Source organism: Peromyscus eremicus, chromosome 14 (genome assembly GCF_949786415.1).
Source record: "Peromyscus eremicus chromosome 14, PerEre_H2_v1, whole genome shotgun sequence".
NCBI lineage: Eukaryota > Metazoa > Chordata > Mammalia > Rodentia > Cricetidae > Peromyscus > Peromyscus eremicus.
The window spans coordinates 52,421,284-52,439,931 of NC_081430.1; the positions used below are offsets into that span (position 1 = coordinate 52,421,284).

At 51.5% G+C, this 18,648-nt stretch overlaps 1 protein-coding gene and 1 long non-coding RNA gene across 3 annotated transcripts in view; one reads left to right on the forward strand and one right to left on the reverse strand.

Annotated features, from left to right (window-relative positions):
- Clmn (calmin) overlaps positions 1–15,399 on the reverse strand; it is a 93,422-nt gene extending 78,023 nt beyond the window's left edge. Inside the window, exon 1 of one of the 2 annotated variants that reach the window (XM_059279697.1) lies at positions 15,258–15,399. In XM_059279697.1, the coding sequence (XP_059135680.1) occupies positions 15,258–15,339 (82 nt within the window). In that variant the 5' untranslated portion in view covers positions 15,340–15,399. The remainder of the gene's footprint in view (positions 1–15,257) is intronic. The other variant, XM_059279695.1, reaches the window with a different exon arrangement.
- A 47-nt stretch (positions 15,400–15,446) lies between these two features.
- LOC131924411 (uncharacterized) lies at positions 15,447–17,871 on the forward strand. Its single transcript, XR_009382890.1, has 2 exons — positions 15,447–15,874; positions 16,486–17,871. It is a non-coding gene; the product is annotated as an uncharacterized LOC131924411 (long non-coding RNA).
- Positions 17,872–18,648: the final 777 nt, after the last annotated feature.

Here is an 18,648-nt window from a genome sequence, read left to right on the forward strand (position 1 = left end):
AGCCTTAAGGTCTGGTCCATGAGCCTCACAGCCACCAGCTTTAGCCACAGAGAAGCAAATTCCCTTCCTTCTAGCAACTTCCATCCACTCTTCCCATTTCAACATAAGAATACCTGACACAGGGCCCTAGTTCAGGACCCTACAGTCATGACTATGGCTGCCACTGCTGATGCATATCTCAGAAGGGTCAGGTCCTTTTCTGCCCTCCTCTGTGGCCCCCGAGAGTGTTGTGACTAGACCGACATGTGTGTTCTTAATAAAGTCAACTCAAGTACCACAAGGACTCTGGCCGGGTTGACTAGAAAACAGTCCGTGTTTTGAAAAACAAATAAAAATTGCAGCACGCGCACCTGATGCATTAAGTCATTTTCCATGGTGTCATCCAACGGGTCATCATTATCATGTCCCCATTTGGAGAGCACTGGGTTATAATGGACACGATTCATGGCAGCTGTGACATCATCTGTTGACTTACCATGGACCTCAAAGCTGGACCGTCACATCAAAGAGCCTTTTGAATGAGAAGCACAAGGATGTAACTCCCCTTCATTTGAGCTCTCAAGCGGTGGTCCCGTTTTCTGCTGGGATGCCCAAGGGGGATTCTGACAGTACTACGACTGTTGTTTTGTAGACTCGGTTAAGGACACTAAACCTCCTGCATGTCACTCTCGGAAGCCCTCTCTGTTCTGGAGCTAGGAGCACCCCCATCAGTACTTGAAGGAATGCTGGCCTCCAGCCAGGCAAATGGCTGCAGGAGAGACAGGCCAAAAGTCCACAGCTTTACTCATAAGCTCTACAACCGCGTCCCCGCATTCTCTTTGTCCCGAGCTGGCCACCTGGCCACCTCCTGCTCTCTGGAGCACTCTCCTCTGCACACATCTGACCATCCCACGGCCCTTCATTCACCAGGCAGCCACCTCTGCCCCTGCCCACCTGACATAGGGGCCTGTCACAGGGCACCTTCCCCAGCCTTCAGCCCCAGGATCACTTCTACCCACAAATGACTTAGGCCTCAATGACACACTTGGTGCTTGTCAACACTCAACCACGTGGCCTGAATCTGAGGTGATACAGCACAAACCTCAAACAAACACTGCCTAAGTGAGTCAGTCAGTCACTTGCCTAATCCAGCTAAGCTCCTGTGAAAACACTGACCAAACACTACACCAAAACAAAGGAAGAAACACCCCTTTTTTTTTCGCATGCATATGGATCTATGTGTGCGGACGTGTGGACATGTTCATATGGGTGCAGGCGAGGATGTACACGCGTGCGTGCGTGCGTGCGTGCGTGCGTGCGTGCGTGCGTGTGTGTGTGTGTGAGTGCAAAGCCAATCTCAGGTGTTCCTCAAATGGCTCAACAGACAGACAGATAGGATCTCTCACAGGCCTAGAGCTCACCAACTAGGCTCAGCTAGCTAGCCAACGAGCCCTATAGATCCAACAGTCTCTGCCTCTCCAATGCTGAGATTACAGGCATGCTGGACCACACTCGGCTTTTCGTTTTTAAAGTGTGGTTACTGAGGACCGAACTCAGGCCCTTTGTAAGGATTTTACCAACTAAGCTTCTCCCCGGCTCCCACCGCCACGCGCAGTTTATTTTAAATCAAGGAACAAATGTTGACTCAAAGGTCTAGTGACTTCACTGCATCCCCTCACAGCCCCAGGTGGACACCAAGCTGCTAATATCACACACCACAGACAGAAGAGACCAGCCCACTACAAGGGCAGGTACTTTGGCTAAAATTGTGTAGTTACCACAGGGAGGAAACTCAGACCCCTCTTCAAGCCCTACTCTTCCCACTCAGCAGGCACAGGCTGGCCTTCCTGGCTTGTTTTGTTGTTGCTGGGTTTGTTTTGATTTCCCCACCCCACTCTCACCCCCTCACCCCCACCCCCATCCCCTCACCCCCACCCCCACCCCCTTACCCCCACGTTGAGAAACCCTGTGGAAGCCACCCGGGCTGCAAAATGAAAGGCCTCATCCAAGCAGTGCTGAAGGACCACACATCGATTTCTTTCTTGGAACCTGCAAAGGTCGCTCCCACGGCTCTCCTCCTTGCAGCTGGCCTGAACCCCTCAAGCATCCAGCAAATGAGTTAAGGTCAGCCTGGCAGCATCTGGTGATGGCCTGGCAGCATCTGGTGATGGCCAGGCAGTTAAGCTATCATCTCACCAGAAGCAAAGATTGCTTTAAAAGCTTGGTGCCTGAAAGCCTATGGCTTCGGGCTGGGGCAGATTTATAAAAGTGGGCAGGGTGTCAACACCCAATACTATAGAACTAAAACAAGGTTCCACTGGCAGCATGCTTTCAGACCCCACTGTGCCCAGGCTCCCTGTTAAAGCAGCATCCAGCCTATGCTACTGTCCAATCAAAACTTTGCCTGCCAAGCTGGGCGGGGCTTGCAGCCCACTAGTGGGTGAGTGAAGCCTTGGGAAGGGAGGACCCAGTGATAAGTGCTCAGCTTCTGCAGCTGCAGCCGACTCAGTCCCTGACTCCCAGGCCTTGGGACACCAGCCACAGGTGAACTAGAGTATGGCTGAGGAAACAGTCATGAAAAGTGGCCAACACACTCTCGGCAATCCCTCCAGTTCCCGTGGGTAACCCATATTCAGCAGCAGTCTGCAAACGCATCAAAACGGAACACGACCAATAGGCATTGCCAGAAGTTGAGTCTCCAGAGGGAGGGAGACCAGAGCACTCGCTTGCCAAGGTTCCGGCCAGCCGCCATGGCTCTCGATACAGCAATGCAACATTGCTATCTACGAAGTTCATATTCAAGAACCATGTACTCAGGTTACCAAAATAAATAACTCTCATAATGACTTATGTTTACGATTGTTGTGCCACTTTCATAGCTAGACAGACTCTGGGGTGCATGTGGCCTTTGGGCCACAGGTGGAACATGCCTGCAGGCCCTTTGCCTCCAGGACTCACACAATCACCATAGCTCTGGAGGCAGGTACATATGTTGGCACCAGGCTTCCCACTTCATACGAGGTGTCTGGAGAACAAAGACACCATCTGAAGAACTTCCTCCAAACCACCAAGGCTGGGGTTCCAGCCCACCAAGTGGGCTGCCTCTTGAGGTCTCCCACCATCCTCGGCAGCACCGAGTGTGTGGGAGAGCAGGCTTCACCTCTACAATAGTTCCTGCAAATTAAAAATGCCATAGATAAAATACAGAATTAGAAGTGGATGAAATCTCCAGAGCAAGAAGCAAAGGGGTGGAAATAGAAAAGATAAGAAAATTAAAGATGAAAGTTTCTCTGGGCTGCTATCTAAATAGAGTTCTGGAAGGTCAATGAAAACCAAAGAACAGACATCATAATAGTGTGATCAGAGAGAATGTTCCAGAACTGAAGGACCGCCTCAGATGGCAAGGATTCAGTAAATATTCAAGGTAATAGACAAAATGAAGCCAGCATCAAGGTGGGGCCCTTAAGACTCAGGGCACTGGGGACAGAGAAAACCCAGAAAGCTTCCAGAGAGAGGTAATAGCTTGTCCACGTGGTTCACACATGGCTTCACACCTCTTGACGGCAGCCCTGGGAGCTCTTCAGTGCCCTGGAGGAAGGGACTGCCAGTCTTGAACATGATGCTCAGCTAAGGTACCAATCAAGAACTAGAGGAGAGGAAACCCATTTTCCAGGTCAAAGGTCTCAGACAACATACCACCCCGGTACCCATTCTCAGCAAGGATGTGTGCCAGTATCCAAAAATTAACACCATCTGAAGACAGGAAGCAGGAGAGAGGTGAAGGAAAGCATGGGTGATGTTGACTGACAGCCTAGGTGACAACCAGGTCCCACGTGTTTAGGGCAGTAAGTCCAGACTAGAGTAGGCTGAGGGCCAGGATTTACTGAGGAAGTCAGGGCTGAGAGACAGAATTCACCTGGTGTCCCAAACAACCAAAGGAGCCATCTAGAGCAGGAAGAGTTTGGGGATAAACACATAAGCCCTTAAGTTAGCAACCAGATCAACAACATGGGTAAGTCCAAACTCCCAAGAAAACAAAAGGCAGAACAGGAGGGGACAGGTTGACCACACCTTCCAACAGACTAAGCTTTGAGCAACACAGACCTAGTGTAACAAGAGGTCCCCACCCCCCAAATAGTGGTGGAACTAGATCAGGAAGTAGGGGTGGTGTTGAAGGTCAAGGAGGAAAGGGAAGCGGCATCCTTACATTCCTTAGGAATCAGAGTATAAAACTGAAAGAATTACGATGAAGACACGCAAGCGTTTGATTCAATGATACAGTGAGATAGCAAAGTCATCAGCTAAAAAAAAAGCATCGAAGGAAGCCTGCAGGGAAGGACAATAGGGGGACCTGAAAGGGAAAGAGGGGGTGAAGATGGGACCTCACTGATGATCAAATAGGCAAGAGACCCGGGGATTATTATCCCCCTTCGCCAAGCATCAATAGGCTCATACTCAAGTCTGCCAGAGCCCAGGGTCTAGATTCCCCGTTCAGTTCCACATCCCTATGCTCAGACGTGAACACGGCGTTCTAGTGCTGAGCCTGGCCCAGCTTCTAGTCAAGCCAACAAACAACTGGAACCCACCACCGCTGCTGGGACGGATCCAAGGGCCACAGTACCGACCTGGCCATCTCAGCTGTGACCCTGATCTGATCCCCTCCGCTCTTCTCCATTTCCTAGCCCATTCATCCTACACAGTGTGACAGGCAGCTCATGGTACATATGCTCCTGAGAACCCGTGTGAGACCATCACCAGGGCAACAGCCCAAGGCCCTCTGCTTTGATTTGGAAAGTGTGTGGGTTTGTTTCAGATCGGAATCCAGTTCAGATTAGACAGGCTTTCCCTGTCTAAAACACTGGGCCTCGGTGTATGTGTCTGTACAGTGCAGGCATACCACCAACCTCAGAGGGTGACATCAGAATGAAATGATGTAACATAAACAGAGACACTGACAGCTTTATAATCTGTCATCACCATCACACATCCCAGGATAAAGAGTGAAGGGCAGTTCCCACGGCCACCTCTAGTCACGCCATCATTCAGGTTATAGGAATCATACTCTTCAACTTCTTGAACAGGGAGCCCTGTCCCCTTACTTCTCGGCTGCCCCTGGGATCACCAGTCAGGAACTATGGACTGAGAACTTGGCCTTTGTCTTTAAAGTTAGAATTACCATTGCCTAAGTGACAATGAGCATTATTGGATCCCCAAGAGCCAGGTGACAAGCCTGCCTGAGGTGGTGACTTCTTGCCCAGTATCATTTGCCATTCGATCAGCTGGCCCTTGATGCCTGGCCAGGTCTCCACACTTCCTCCCAACCCAGCCCCTGCCTCCTCTTAGAGTCTCTGTCCTAACTTCAACTTTGCAGACTTCACTCAGATTCCAGATTCCAGCACTCAAGAGCCCGGCGGCCAACACTCATGGTCTTGCTGGGCCTCGATTTCAGGTATAGACAGGCACCACCACCACAGGGCACAGCATCCTGCAGTGATGGTCACTCCCCAAATCCCCTTTTTCACAGTGCAACTCACTGTAACGAATAAAACCACCAGTTCTAATTTCGTTCTGTTGCTGTGACAGATGCCATGAGTCAAGGTAACTGGAGAGAGAAAAGTGTTGCTTTGCCGGGCGGTGGTGGCGCACGCCTTTAATCCCAGCACTCGGGAGGCAGAGACAGGCGGATCTCTGTGAGTTCGAGGCCAGCCTGGGCTACAGAGTGAGTTCTAGGAAAGGCACAAAGCTACACAGAGAAACTTCTGTCTCGAAAAACAACAACGACAAAAAAAAAAAGAAAAAAAAAAGAAAAAAAGTGTTGTTTTGGCTTATACTTCCAGGTCATAGTCCATCATTAAGGAAAGGCAGGAAGTCAGAAAGAAATTTGAAGCAAAAACCATGGAGGAATGCTGCTAGCTCACTCACCCCAGCTCATGCTTACCGAGCTTTCTTACACTGCCCAGGACCACCTTGCCTAGGGATGGTGCTGCCCACAGTGAACTGGGCCCTCCTTTGTCAATTACGGGGTTAAGATAATTCCCCAGAGACTTGCCCACTGGCCACTCTGGTCTACGCAATTCCTCCATGGAGGCTTTCCTCTCAGATGACCCTAGGCTATGTCAAGTTGACAAGGCTATTTAGGACACCACCCCACACACAACCTGCATGGAACATCAAACATATTACGACAGAGCCCCAAGCTGACTTCTGGAACTCTGGTTAGACAGTTCCTAGGTCAACCTGACAACAAAACAGCTAAGCAAAAACATGGAGCTTTTCTGGGATCCTGTCATCTCCACAGACATCATCCCTGCTCTAGCAAACAGTACAGAGACAAAAGCAAAGAGTGCCTAACAACGATCACGACCAGGACCATAAACTCTCCATGGAGACGACAGTAGGATCAGAGCAACAAGGCCATATAGCTGACCACGAGCTCCTACCAGGAAGGGAGGAGGTGTGGAGATGGGAGGTAACCCTGGGAATATTCATGTGGCCATTCAGATAGGTTTCCACACAAGGCGAGATCAAGATGCCATTTTCTGGGAATGGAAGTCCCTCATAATTTACATATCTAAACGGGAACTTTTTAAATTAGTGTATATTAATTGCATTAAAAAAAAAGATGGGCTACATTTTATTTCTATACATGTCTATCAGGTACTTGGATCATACTCATCCCTATTATATACCCTCTCTCTTGTCCTCGCTCCTCTTCATGCTGCTCGTTACCATTCTCTTCCCCAAAAGTCTCCCTCCTACTTCCACAGTGTGTATGTGTGTGTGTGTGTGTGTATGTGTGTGTGTGCACGTGTGCACGCGCATGCATGAAAACATATTATAAAATATAGATTCCACACTTGAGAAAAAACATTCAGTGTTCACTTTTCTAAGTCAGACTGTCTTCGTCCAACATGGTGACTTCCAGTTACAACAGTTTTTCTACAGATCCGGCATTTCACTCTGGAAAAGAGTGGACACCCAAACACTGAGGTCCATTTTATCCAAGGAAGGAGCTTTTCCCTGGGGACAAGAGTGTCTGGTAGAGGATAGACGTGTCCAGAGAGTAAGGTTGCAGGACTGAATCTGGCCTGGGGGCCCTGAGGGCAGCAAACCACGGGTCATACAAGGTGCACAGCGGCAGGGAAGCCGGTGTGGCCCAAGTAGGTGGGACTCTAGGGCAAGGACTGGCCTAACCTAGGTGACAAAGTGGATAATGTCACCTAAATTCCGTTTCTTCCCCCTATCAAACCAGAAGGTTGCCTCAGAGCGCCTCTCTACCTGCTGCCCCAGATCCTAACCAGAATGCTCGGAGCTCTGCCTTTGAAGTATGTCATGGTGTAGAGAATTAAAAATAGTCTAAAAAGAGAGAGGAATATAAAGTGGCAAAGGCTCCAGCTGCATGAGAACCTCTCCCCTCCCCTCCCCTCCCCCCTCCCAAAAAAAAGAGGAAAGCAGGAGTCGGGTGTGATGTCACTGGGCCTCTCTATCAAATTCCACCAGAGCTCTGCAGGAGCTGAAGCAGCTTTTGACCAGGGCTCCTGAAAACCTCCTCAGCGTCTCCTCATCCTCAAGCACTCTGGGTAAAATCATCTCCAAGAAGCATCAAGTTCCAGGGTGCAAACACAAGTGGAATATCAAGTGCATGGGTTCCTCTGGGTCCACTGCCCAGCTCTCTGCCTTTGCATGCTCTGGACCTGGCTTCACGAATGAAAACCCATTTTACAGTGGGCACAGAACGCGCACCAGCCATGCCGTCAGCCCTGTGGTAAGAATGGACGGGGAGCTTTACCTACCATGAGCACTCCATGCACATCTTGTTGGGAGAACTCCTTCCCTGGGGCGGATGTAAACAAACATCTACCCTCTCCTTATGAAGTCCCAAGAACAAACCAAAGGACGACCACAACAAAGTCCAATTTGGGGCGTCAACGACTTGATGGGCTTATAGGCATGGGTGAGTGGTTGCTCACAGGAGCATGAGTGACCCCAAAGCTGCAAGATGGAGCATTTGGAATGTCAGCCTTCTACGAGGGAATGTCAACAGTCAATAAGCCTGTCTTGGGGTCTCCTGCGACTAGTCACAGCCCGTTCTGATAAAGATGACAGTTATCAAGCTTGGAGGAAGCACTCTATAACATGTCCCTATAAGCAACTCCCGCTGTCACATGGCTCAAAAAAAAGAAAGAAAAAGAAAAAGAAAGAAGTCCCCACTATCCCACAGGAAGTTCTCCAGATTGCCATGGTACTGACAGGAAGTCTTCAACTCACACCAATGCTGGACATAAGTTCGCTACTTTTGTCTCCCCAGGAAGACTAGATACCTCACACAGCTGATCTGCCGCCCTGGTTCCCCTAGTGCGCACCCTGCTTTGGAACAAAGGTGACCCCATATGCCATAGGTGTTAGCATGACATCAAGGCCTCACTCAGGACTACTTCCAGACAAAATCTGATGTGTTGCAGTGAGAAGAAGGCACGTGTGGCTAGCATGTACTTCAGATATGAGGCCTAGGACAACTTGGTGGGTCATGTCCAGGATGGAGTAAAATATCTTGGCAAAAACATTTATCTAACAATGGTCTTGACTGGCACCTAAATTGTATATACTTAACACATAAATCTCACTCTTCCCCATTGCCCCTCATGCACACACCTTTTCTCTCGAATTTCACTGTTTCTCCATTCCTCAACTTTACTCTTTTACCTGAACATATGTAAATATGTTTGGCCTTCTGGGTACCTTCATCTTCCCTACTCAGTCATGGGTACTATCGAAATGAAAGAGGGTAGCTACATGCCAATAAAACTTTATTGATAAAACAAGCAGTGGGCCAAATGTCGCCTATGCATGAAGTCTTGGAATGCCTACTTAGCTAGGAGAAAATGAATCAGAGAGAAGCAAACATACCACCAGGGAGGGAAAACTGTCAGACTCTCCAAAGGCGGCTTCTGCTTCCTTCTATGACAGACATAATCTACCACTTTGGTTTTTATTTTTTTTAAGACACCAAGAGAAGTGAAAGGAGGTTTCTATGGGAACGGGAGTTTACTTTTAATGGCTCAGCCATTATAAAGACAATCGCTTTATTTTTCTCCTTCCCTTCAGACACAGGGTAGGCGTAACCTATGACCTGTTGGGCAGGATTTTGCCCAGGGCTCTTCTGTTCCAATAAAATATGAAATGCCACAGTGTTCTGCAGGCCAGAAGGGCACTCCATAAAAGCCAGGCTGCTTGGGGAAGAGGCACTTCCCTAAAATGGCTAATCTAGTCCCATGTTCTGCCTTGCCCAGGAGGCTATGGTGCCAGCGGGCAGCTTGGCTGCTCTGAGGGAGGTTAGGCCCATAGAGTGGCTGCCACCTTCCTGTGTTCAACCCACCTCAGAGGTCAGTTGCCAACTTCCCGATGGAGGGCTTGCCTCTACCAATACACACCCCATTTTCAAGATGGGTTTCTAGTTCACCTGGCCCCTGAACACTCTTGCTCCTGGGTATACGCATGCAGGCAGGAGCCTCTGTTTGCTTAAATCATGGGCTGACCACTAGACCTCCCGGCTTGATCAGTGGGGGACAAACTAAACCACAAATGCCCACCATTTACTCCTGAGTGACTTTTCTGTAGAAAGCCTGTGACCCGCAGTCTTTCCTGCATGGTTCCCGGGGGGTTGGGGGGGATGAGTCTCTGGCACTTGAATGTGAAGGAATCCAGGACTGCAGCCAGCAGAGCGGAGCAGAGCCCAGAGCCACACGTGGCCAGCCCACGCCCCTTGTGCCAAGGGCTAGAACACAAATGGCTTCAGGCAGATAAACAATGCCTAGGCCCGGCCTCTCTTGACACCACCTTCCAGGAGTACCTCAGAGCTCCCAGTGAGCCAACTTTGCCAATGAGAAAACTAAGAAATCGCAGGCAAAAGAGATTTCCCCCTGGATCCAACAGTAAGTTGGCAACAATATCAGAACCTAGGCTCTGACCATGAGCCTCCCAGGCACGGCTGTGGCTTCCCTAACTACACACACACAAAACACCCCAAGGAAAAGCTATCCCAGACCATGACCTTTCACCTGCAAACTCGAGATGACTCAGAGCCTGGGGTCTGACTGCTGTAGAACCCGAAGGGAACATCCTCACCACGATTCACACCTGGGAAACAAGCACACAGCCCCAGTGACCTAGCAAGGCAGCTCCCTAGGGACATAAAACTCCACATCTGATTTTCTCCTGTTTTGTTTGTTTTGTTTTGTTTTGTTTTGTTTTGTTTTTAATGGAACCTTCCAGGGTACTAACTGCTGAGAGCCAGGGGAGAAGAGCAGAAAGGCCCTTTCCTGGGCTCTTTCTTCCCTCTCTGGCCTGGTCCCATAGCACAGAATGTCTAGAAGTAGAAGATGAACAGAAGACGGGCTCTGGGGAGAAGGAAGGAACTAGGGGTGAGGAGGCTGGTGTGGCACCCCCAGCAGACCACAGACGGCCTCAAATACCAGGCCGTGCCAACCCAGCCTTTTTCTCATCAGGCATCCATAGACCATGATACTACTACTAGTCCAGGGATGGACCAGGCAGCTACCCAGGTTATAGGATGCAGTCCTCCATGGATAGCATGACCGCTATCATCTTAATCAGAGTATCACGACGACACTTCACAAGACAGCGTTCCCCTTCTGGCACCCCTACGACACCAGCCACACTCCCCCTCTCCATGCTCCCATGTCCCAATCCCAATCACACATGGCTTTAGGACAGGCTAAGTAAACAGGAGGTGGAGTGGCAATTGAATAGAGGGGACTCCAGCTTTCATGAGCTGTCACCCATGTGAGAGGACAGCTCCGTGGTGATGCAGCAGTGCTGGGGTGACCCACAGTCCTGTAAGTAACAGCTCACCCCTGCTTCTGTGAATGAGCCCAATTAAGTCACCGGCCCACAAAGCTCGATTGGGATGGACTTGTTCCTTTGATCTGTCCTTAGTGTCCCACATGGGGTCAAGAGATACTTGTTCGTGTCTTCTCAGGAAAAGCTAAATAAACCAACACCAGGGTCCCTGCTGCTACTGCCAGGTCAGGAAGCTCTTGCCTTAGTCCCCGAACTCACAGGAGGGTTTAGTAAGGACACAGTGGGGTGGCTGGATGGTGGGTGGATTAGAGGAGGTAAAGCTAGGCCAAAGCCTAAAAAAGCCATTGAGAAGCCCAACCAAGCTCAGGAGAGCCTGCATCTGGGCCCCGGCCAGTGACAAAGATGGGGATAGCAACATCATAGACAAGCAGGGATCCTTCTGGAACACACAAGCAATGCCCTAGAGAGGACGAAACAGTCCAAGTGAAGTTTATGGTCAGCCTTCAAAGTCCAAATTCAAAGCCCCTCTTGGGGTCCTCTCAGCCACCACCACGAGGTTAGCAACCTCTTACTCATGTGCTTATACCCAAGGGATGCTTGCCCTCAACCTCGCCTGGGTTCAAATACCAGCCAGATTTGCAAGTCGCAGGACCTTGAGGGGCTTCTGACTGAGGGCGGGGGATGTCCGTCAGAGAGGGCAGCCAGCGGGGCCCAGGCAGTGCAATTCTGCTCCCGAGCACCCCTCCGAGGAGGGATGGGACAGCCTGATGTCTGTCCCGTCCACCTTACCGAGCCCCCTCTGATACCTATGTCCAAGCCAAGCTGTTCTAGAAAAAATGAGGAGATAGATGGCGGCATCAAGACTTTAAGGTACCAGACAGTAGGAGGGGGTCACAAAACAGAGATGACCTCCACACGGCCGTATCAGACAACAGAGCCCTGTCTGTGCTGATGCCTGAGACGGTGTCCTACAAGGTTCAATGTGCCTTGCCCACACTGGCCCAGAGAACACACAAAGCCTGTGGACTGGGAGACAGTGACAGGCTCCTAATGAGCAGGAGCCCTCCCACGCCCTGACTCAACTGCTCTTGTCCAGGGTGGGCCATACAACTGAAGCAAAGAGGAGGGGACAACCAAGCTACATTGTCCTCAGGACGTGGCGGCCTCCAGGGGAGAGTCTGCGGAGAACCAAGGCCTGGAGCAGGCACCTGGCCCACCTCTCACCTCTATGCCTGCCACCCATCATGGCTCTCAGGACAAGTGGGATCAGCAGGCCAACGAATGGGACATCCTCCCATGTGTCATTTTCTCCTCTGTGAAAAGGTCAAGAGCCTGAGCCACCCCCACTTCCTTGCAGGGACCCTGGTAAGGTTTCACAGGCAGTCTGTGCCAAGGGATACCACGCTGCCCCAGACAGCCTTGGTGACAAACACCTCGGTGGCCATCGTGTGTTCGTATCTGACAGCCTCATCTGCTAGGTGACTGACGATGGAGGAAAGGCCCCCTGAGGGAGGCTGGATTTTCCACCCTGCCCATCTGGCCTCCCTCCACCCCAGTGTTCCTCTAGGGAAGGTTTTCCATATCACAATCACAGCCTGGATTCTAGAACCTCACAGGCCTAGGTGGAATGCAAGGACAGAAACCAACGTGCTTCCTAATAAACATTGGGACACATGGGGAGGGAGAAGCAGCTAACTCCGACCTGCTCTCTGAAATGCAGCAACCGGGGCCTAACCTCAGCTGCCTTCATTGCGGACCTCAGAACCGCCTCATGCCAGGAACAGAAGACTCCAATCAGGTCTGCTGGACCTGACAGTAGCAGCTGCCTGCACATGGGAACCAGGAGCCTCTATCCCTCTGATTACAGACCCCGAAGTCCCACTGTCTCCAACTGTGAACCCCCAAGACACTATGGCCACCTTCACAGGGAGCAGTCACAAGCTTATATAGCAAACCCCGTGACAGGCTCTGCTAGCCATCTCCGCCCACAGCCCACCTGAGCTCAGATGAGCAAGGCCCTGAGACAGCGCCCATCTGCTCATCCAGACATATCTGGGCCCCTGGCATCTACCAGCTGTCTCAGCAGATGCTCTGAGATCAATGTAGGATGCCTTCTGGACTTGAACCTTTAGTTGAGACTGCCTAAGAACCACAGGAGCAAAAAGAGAAATGTCTGTTAGGCCCCTAATACAGACAGAGAGACCAGAGAGAAAATAGAAGATTTCTGACCTGAACTCCATTTTCACTTTATCTTAGCAACACCAGGCAAAGCAGGCAAGTTCCACTCAGCAACTGCACAGAACTAATGTCCACCCCCAAGCCACAGCTGGCTTCATTTGTTTATAACATCCCTGAACTGCAAGCAACCCGAAGGTCCTTCATCAGTTGAATGGGGAAAAGAATGGTGATCTATCCATACAGTGGAACAGTACTCAGCAGTCAACAGGAACTACAGCTATAGAAAAGACGGCTCGGATGGACCTCACTAATACCAAGTTGATCAAAATGGGCCAGATCAAGAGGACACATTGCACCATTCAACTTCAACACAGGGTCCAGAGGCAAATTGAACCTTCGGGAATTAAAAACAAAAGACCAGAATAAAGGTTACTTTGGGGGTGGGTGGGTGAGGTTACTGCCTGGGAAGGAAGATGAGGAAACCATGGAGAGATCTGGGTATCAATATACAGGTAGCAATTACCTGAGTGTACCCACATCTAGAAGCATGCTGAGCTTACACTTAAAATTAGTCTACATTATACATGTGTCATACATATGACATTTGAGATATATGACCTGAAGTTTGCCTCTTAATAACGAAGTCCATCGCTGTTCAAATTATAACTGATATTGGCCTGAAAGTGTGGTAGGGTGGCAATCTCATGGGACGAGCTGAGACAACCTAATTATAAAGTCCTCCTAAACCCTCCAGACCCATCTCTAATCGTTCCCCACGCTGTATAGTCCTGTCCCTCTGTGTGACTTTGTGGTGTGTTCCTTTACAAGAACCGGTCTCCACACTGGGAGCTGATCCTGCAAGAAGAATTAGCTGCGCCACATGGCTTTGGCTAGTACATGCTCATTAAAATGCCTAGTGATTGCCCAAGGCACACCAACCAGATATGTCTCAGCAGAAGGTATGACTGCCCATCCCAGACCAGATCCTGATTCTTTTCATCACAGCGGCTCCAAACCTCCTCCTGTGACACAAATCACAGCAGCTAGACAGCAAGAGAGTCCAGAGCCGAGTCCCCAGTGCCCACTCCCTGAGGCGCCTGCTGGCTCCTTTTCAGGTCACCTCTGCAGACCTGCACTGTCCTTGCCAAACCTCGGTTGGAGAGGGCCACGTGAGCTCCCAGGAAACATTTTCTCAGGTGTAATGTTTAATCTAGACTCTTCCCCACCCCCAGCAGGGGCTCCCTGCCCTGCTGGCAGAGGGACACCCACAATCCTCCAGCCCTCACCTCTGTCCACACCTCCCAGCTGGATCCTTGCAATTTCAACCTTGAACTCTCTACACCACCACCCCCAAGCCAGTAGGGGAGGGGGCTAAACCAGCCGCACCTGTGCACAGGTCCAGGTGGGTGAAGAGGCCGGAAGTGGACTTACGTCTAGTTCTGCAAAGCCTCCATAGGAGAAAGAGAGCTGGAAACACACTTCTACCCACAGAGCTGGAGGGCAAAGACCTTTTGGGAGTTGAAGGGGTGGGTTTCTTTAGGTCCCCCTCCTCTCTCCCTCTCTCTCTCTCTCTCTCTCTCTCTCTCTCTCTCTCTCTCTCTCTCTCTCGTGTGTGTGTGTGTGTGTGTGTGTGTGTGTGTGTGTGTGTGTGTGTGTTTGCTAAGTTTCCACAGCCAATACTTTCTTTTGAAAGATACTTCATATTCATAGGTGACAGAACTACAGAGCCCATGTCTGACACACGGGCCACCAGGAGTTTCTCCAGCTTGTCAACTGCCTCGGGCAAGGGTTTTGGTCTCAGCTCCTCCCCAGACTGTGGGCTGGGTGGGAAGGTCTGTCTACTGATCCTCAGTTCACGGGGATCCACAGCAGTGTCCCCATCACCCAGAGCCCTGGGGAAGGACCATGCCCCTCACTCCAGGTCCCCAGCCTCATAGGTACTTGGGAAAGTACGAGCCAAGTCTGACACCGGCACACACAGTGGCACTTTCTCCTGCCCCTGACCTGGGCCACCGCCCCTGAGAGTCCACGTACAAACTTCTCCGAACTACCAGGAGCGGGAGGAGGGGGGTGAGGGTCCCCTGCTGGGAATGGGGTGCACACGTGCGCGTGCACACACACGCGTACACACACACACTCACGCCCACGCACCGCCCCACCCCCTGAGCTCTGCAAGCCTGGCCCAGGCCAGCGACACCCGGCTCCCGGGCGATCGAGGGACGCGGCGGGGCCCACGATTAGTGGAGGCGGCCCCTCAGGGGAGGCCGGGCCCGAGGTACCTTGCAGGTTCTGCACACGGATGTCGCTGATCTGGCCGATGAGCTCCTCGCGCTGGAACCAGTCCCACTCCTGAGCAGCCATGGAGCGCGCGCGGCTGGCCGGGGTGGCGGGCGGCGGGCGGCGGGAGCGGGCAGCGAGCGCGGGGCCGGTGGGCGGGCGAAGGGCCGGCCCCGCCGCGGGCGGACGGGCTGGCGGGAGGGCGCGGGCGGCGGAGCGGGGCGCCCGGCGCGCGCTCACTGCCCGGCGGGGGCGGGGGCCCCGGGCGGGAGGGAAGAGGGCGGGGCGGGGCGGGAGGAGCCGGCCTCGGGACAGTCCTTTTTTTTTTTTCCTCCCCCACCCTCAGGGTGGGTATTGGTTGGATTGTTTGGTCGCCAACGCACAATGATGAGGCACGAGGGGTCGCAGCCACCAGATTGTGATGTCTCGGGGTGCGGTGGACCTGGTGACGCAGGCCAGGGTGCTCCAGGAGCTGGTCCAGGATGTCTGCCCCTTCCCCATCCTGCCCCTCTGAGACCCTTCCAGTCGCAATAGGAACCCATCCTATGCCTGGATCACCTCCCTGCTAAAGGTAGCCAAGCCCTCCCTGTCCATCCCTCATCCCGGAGGACCATGGAAAGTGAGTGATGGGCGAAGTAGTGTAGAGATGGAGTTTCCACAGGGGCGGGAGTCCAGGGTGGAAGTTATTCCTTCCTTGATTTAGATTAGAGGCCACTTCCGGTTCTGCCCAGCCGTTGGGAGAAACAGCCCCCCTCCCAGGAATGGGGACCTTTGGAGTCTTGGCCACAAGAAACGTAGGGTTTTATTGAAACCCCAAGGACAGGCTGGGGCTACCGCTCAGATGGTACTCCATTTGCTTTGCGTGCCCAGAAGCCTTGGGTTTGAGCCCATGTGGAACATAAACCTGGTGTTTGCACACACCTGTAATCCCAACACTCTGGAGGGGGAGACAGGAGGAGAAGTTCAAGGTCATTCACAGCTACCTGGATGAGTTCAAGGCCATCCTGGGATACCTGAGACAAAACAGTCCTTTGTGGTTTCCGCCTCTGGGCCCCTGTGTCTTTAAACCTGAGAATTCTGGATCTTATCTTGTTTGGGGCTCCACTGGGCCTGTGTATCTGCAGCCAGGACTCCTTTATTGGTTAGCCAGCGGAAAATCTGGGAGTTTGTCTAAGGTGAGGGATGACCTAGGGGTAGGTACCAAGACCCAGTGTCTTGCTCCCTGTTCAGGTACTACCCCTTTCTGGACATCGAAAGCCATCCAGAAAATAGAGAATGCCATTCATTTGGTGAATGCCAGGAGAGAGACAGTACAGAGCTTTCTGAGCGTTCAAATGTTCCTAGGCCTGCTGTCGTTATCACGACCATTGAAAGCCCAGCAACTCACCAATGAGCAAGCAAAGATGGAGGTCCCAGGCCTGTGTCGCCTAGGGAAAGCAGGCCCTGAGGGGGGATGAGAAACCTTCAAGTCATCTGTGTTTAACCCAATAACCAACGGAGATGAGGATTACAAATCAAAGTGAACTCCAGAGAGGAGGAAGTCAGTTTGGAGCAAGAAGCCAGTGTGGAGGGGAGGTCACCAAGGGTCCCTAAAGCCTGACCTTGGAGCTGAACCTAAAGGGGAGAGAGACCTGTCCCCACCCCCTGGGGGCAGGCATCAAGCCAGCCAGGTAGGCTCAGTGGAGATCATGGCTGCCTGAGGCTCTGGTGGGACCTCCTTGTGCCCGCCTCGATTCATAATCACGTGGTCACTTCCCACATGTCGCTGCCCCTTTAGAGCCAAGGTCATGTTAGCAGGCGTTGTTAACACTAGCCCCATCAAGCCATCACACTTACATTTCCTTTCTCTAACTGTTGTGGGCTGAAGTTGGGCTGAAAATCCTTGTCAGCTTTGCTCCGTCAGGAGATGGGTGGCCAAGAACTTGAAACAGTGTGTGGTTGAACAGGATCCACAAGGAGCAGCCATCTGTCATGAAACTGTGGTGACTATTCTTGGGAACGAAGGGGGAGGGGCCTAACACCACTGATGGAGCCCCGATTGTGAATCGGATGTTTCTTTGGATCAAAAATGGAAGAAATGTGATGTGGTTTTCCAAGTGGCCTGGGAGCCAGAAGTGTGACACTGGCCCCTAACCACACCTGGATAGTCACTGAATGAATAGGACTCCTTCAGGATCTCTGAGATTTGGGGGAGCACACAAGATCTCTCTGATCCATCCTTGTGCCATATATAGCCTCACTTGTCAATCATAGTTCTCCACTTGGATCTAATGCTGTGAGTTACTGCAGGTTCTGGTCACACCCAATGCTTGCGGTCTGGTGTAGTTTGTCCCTCTTGGGTTCATGTTTGGAAGCCTGGTCCCAGTATGGTGATATGAGACGCTATGAAACCGTAAGAGGTGTGGCCTAGTGAGAAGTCATAGGTCCTGATGGGAATGTTCCCCTCAGAAGAGATTAAGATCATTCTCATGAGACCCTGGCTATCCTCATCAGATCAAGTGAACTATAAAACGAACAAGTCAGCTGTGGGTAGCTGAATGATAGAGCGCTTTCCTGCTATGCACAAGGCCCTGGATTCCAACCCCAGCACCACTAAATAAAATCCCTCCAGTTTAACTCTCTGGCTTCCTGGTTTGTGGGAGGTGTCTCCCTGTCACTCATTCCCACCATGATGTCATCACCACAATGAGATATCATTAGGGGCCTCATCACAGCCACTACCATGATATATGTCCTTTAAGCCTTCAAGACTGAAGAAAACAAACCTCTCCACATTTATTAGTTGTAGGATAAGGAAATGGATGGACAAACACGATCACACCCAGGCCTTTGCCTGACTCGTTCCCTTTGAAACCACCCCCAGCTTTTCTCTTGCCCAGCTTATGCCCCCTTAATCACACTCACCTCAAGAGAACCCTACTCATTTCTCCACCCCGGCATGGAGCACTGTGCCTGGCACAGAGGAATGTCTCCAGGGCGTGAATGAATGGCCCTTATTGTAGTCCAGAACTTGGAAAGCAGGGGGACCGGTATGACCAACAGCTGACCCTCATGACCAGGCCCAAGCAAACTTCTGAGAAGGCTATGAGATATGTTTGCATATCTCTCATGGCGAAGCACATGCTGTGGAGAAGCAGGCATGTGTGCCAAGATGGGGTATGCCTTCCTCAGGCATGTCCAGCTCTCTAGAGGATAGGAGCTTACGAGGAAAACTGGGCACTTGGCCTCTCGCATGACTTAACAGTACTCTTTTAGATTTGGGGGAAAGGAAAAGTACCCTGCCTACAGGCTTGGCTTCCCGGGAGTTTCCAACACTGACTTTTCTAGATGTTTCCCAGTTCTTCCAGAGTCTTGGTCGTTGTTTAAAACTGACTTCTCCCAAAGGAAGGACTT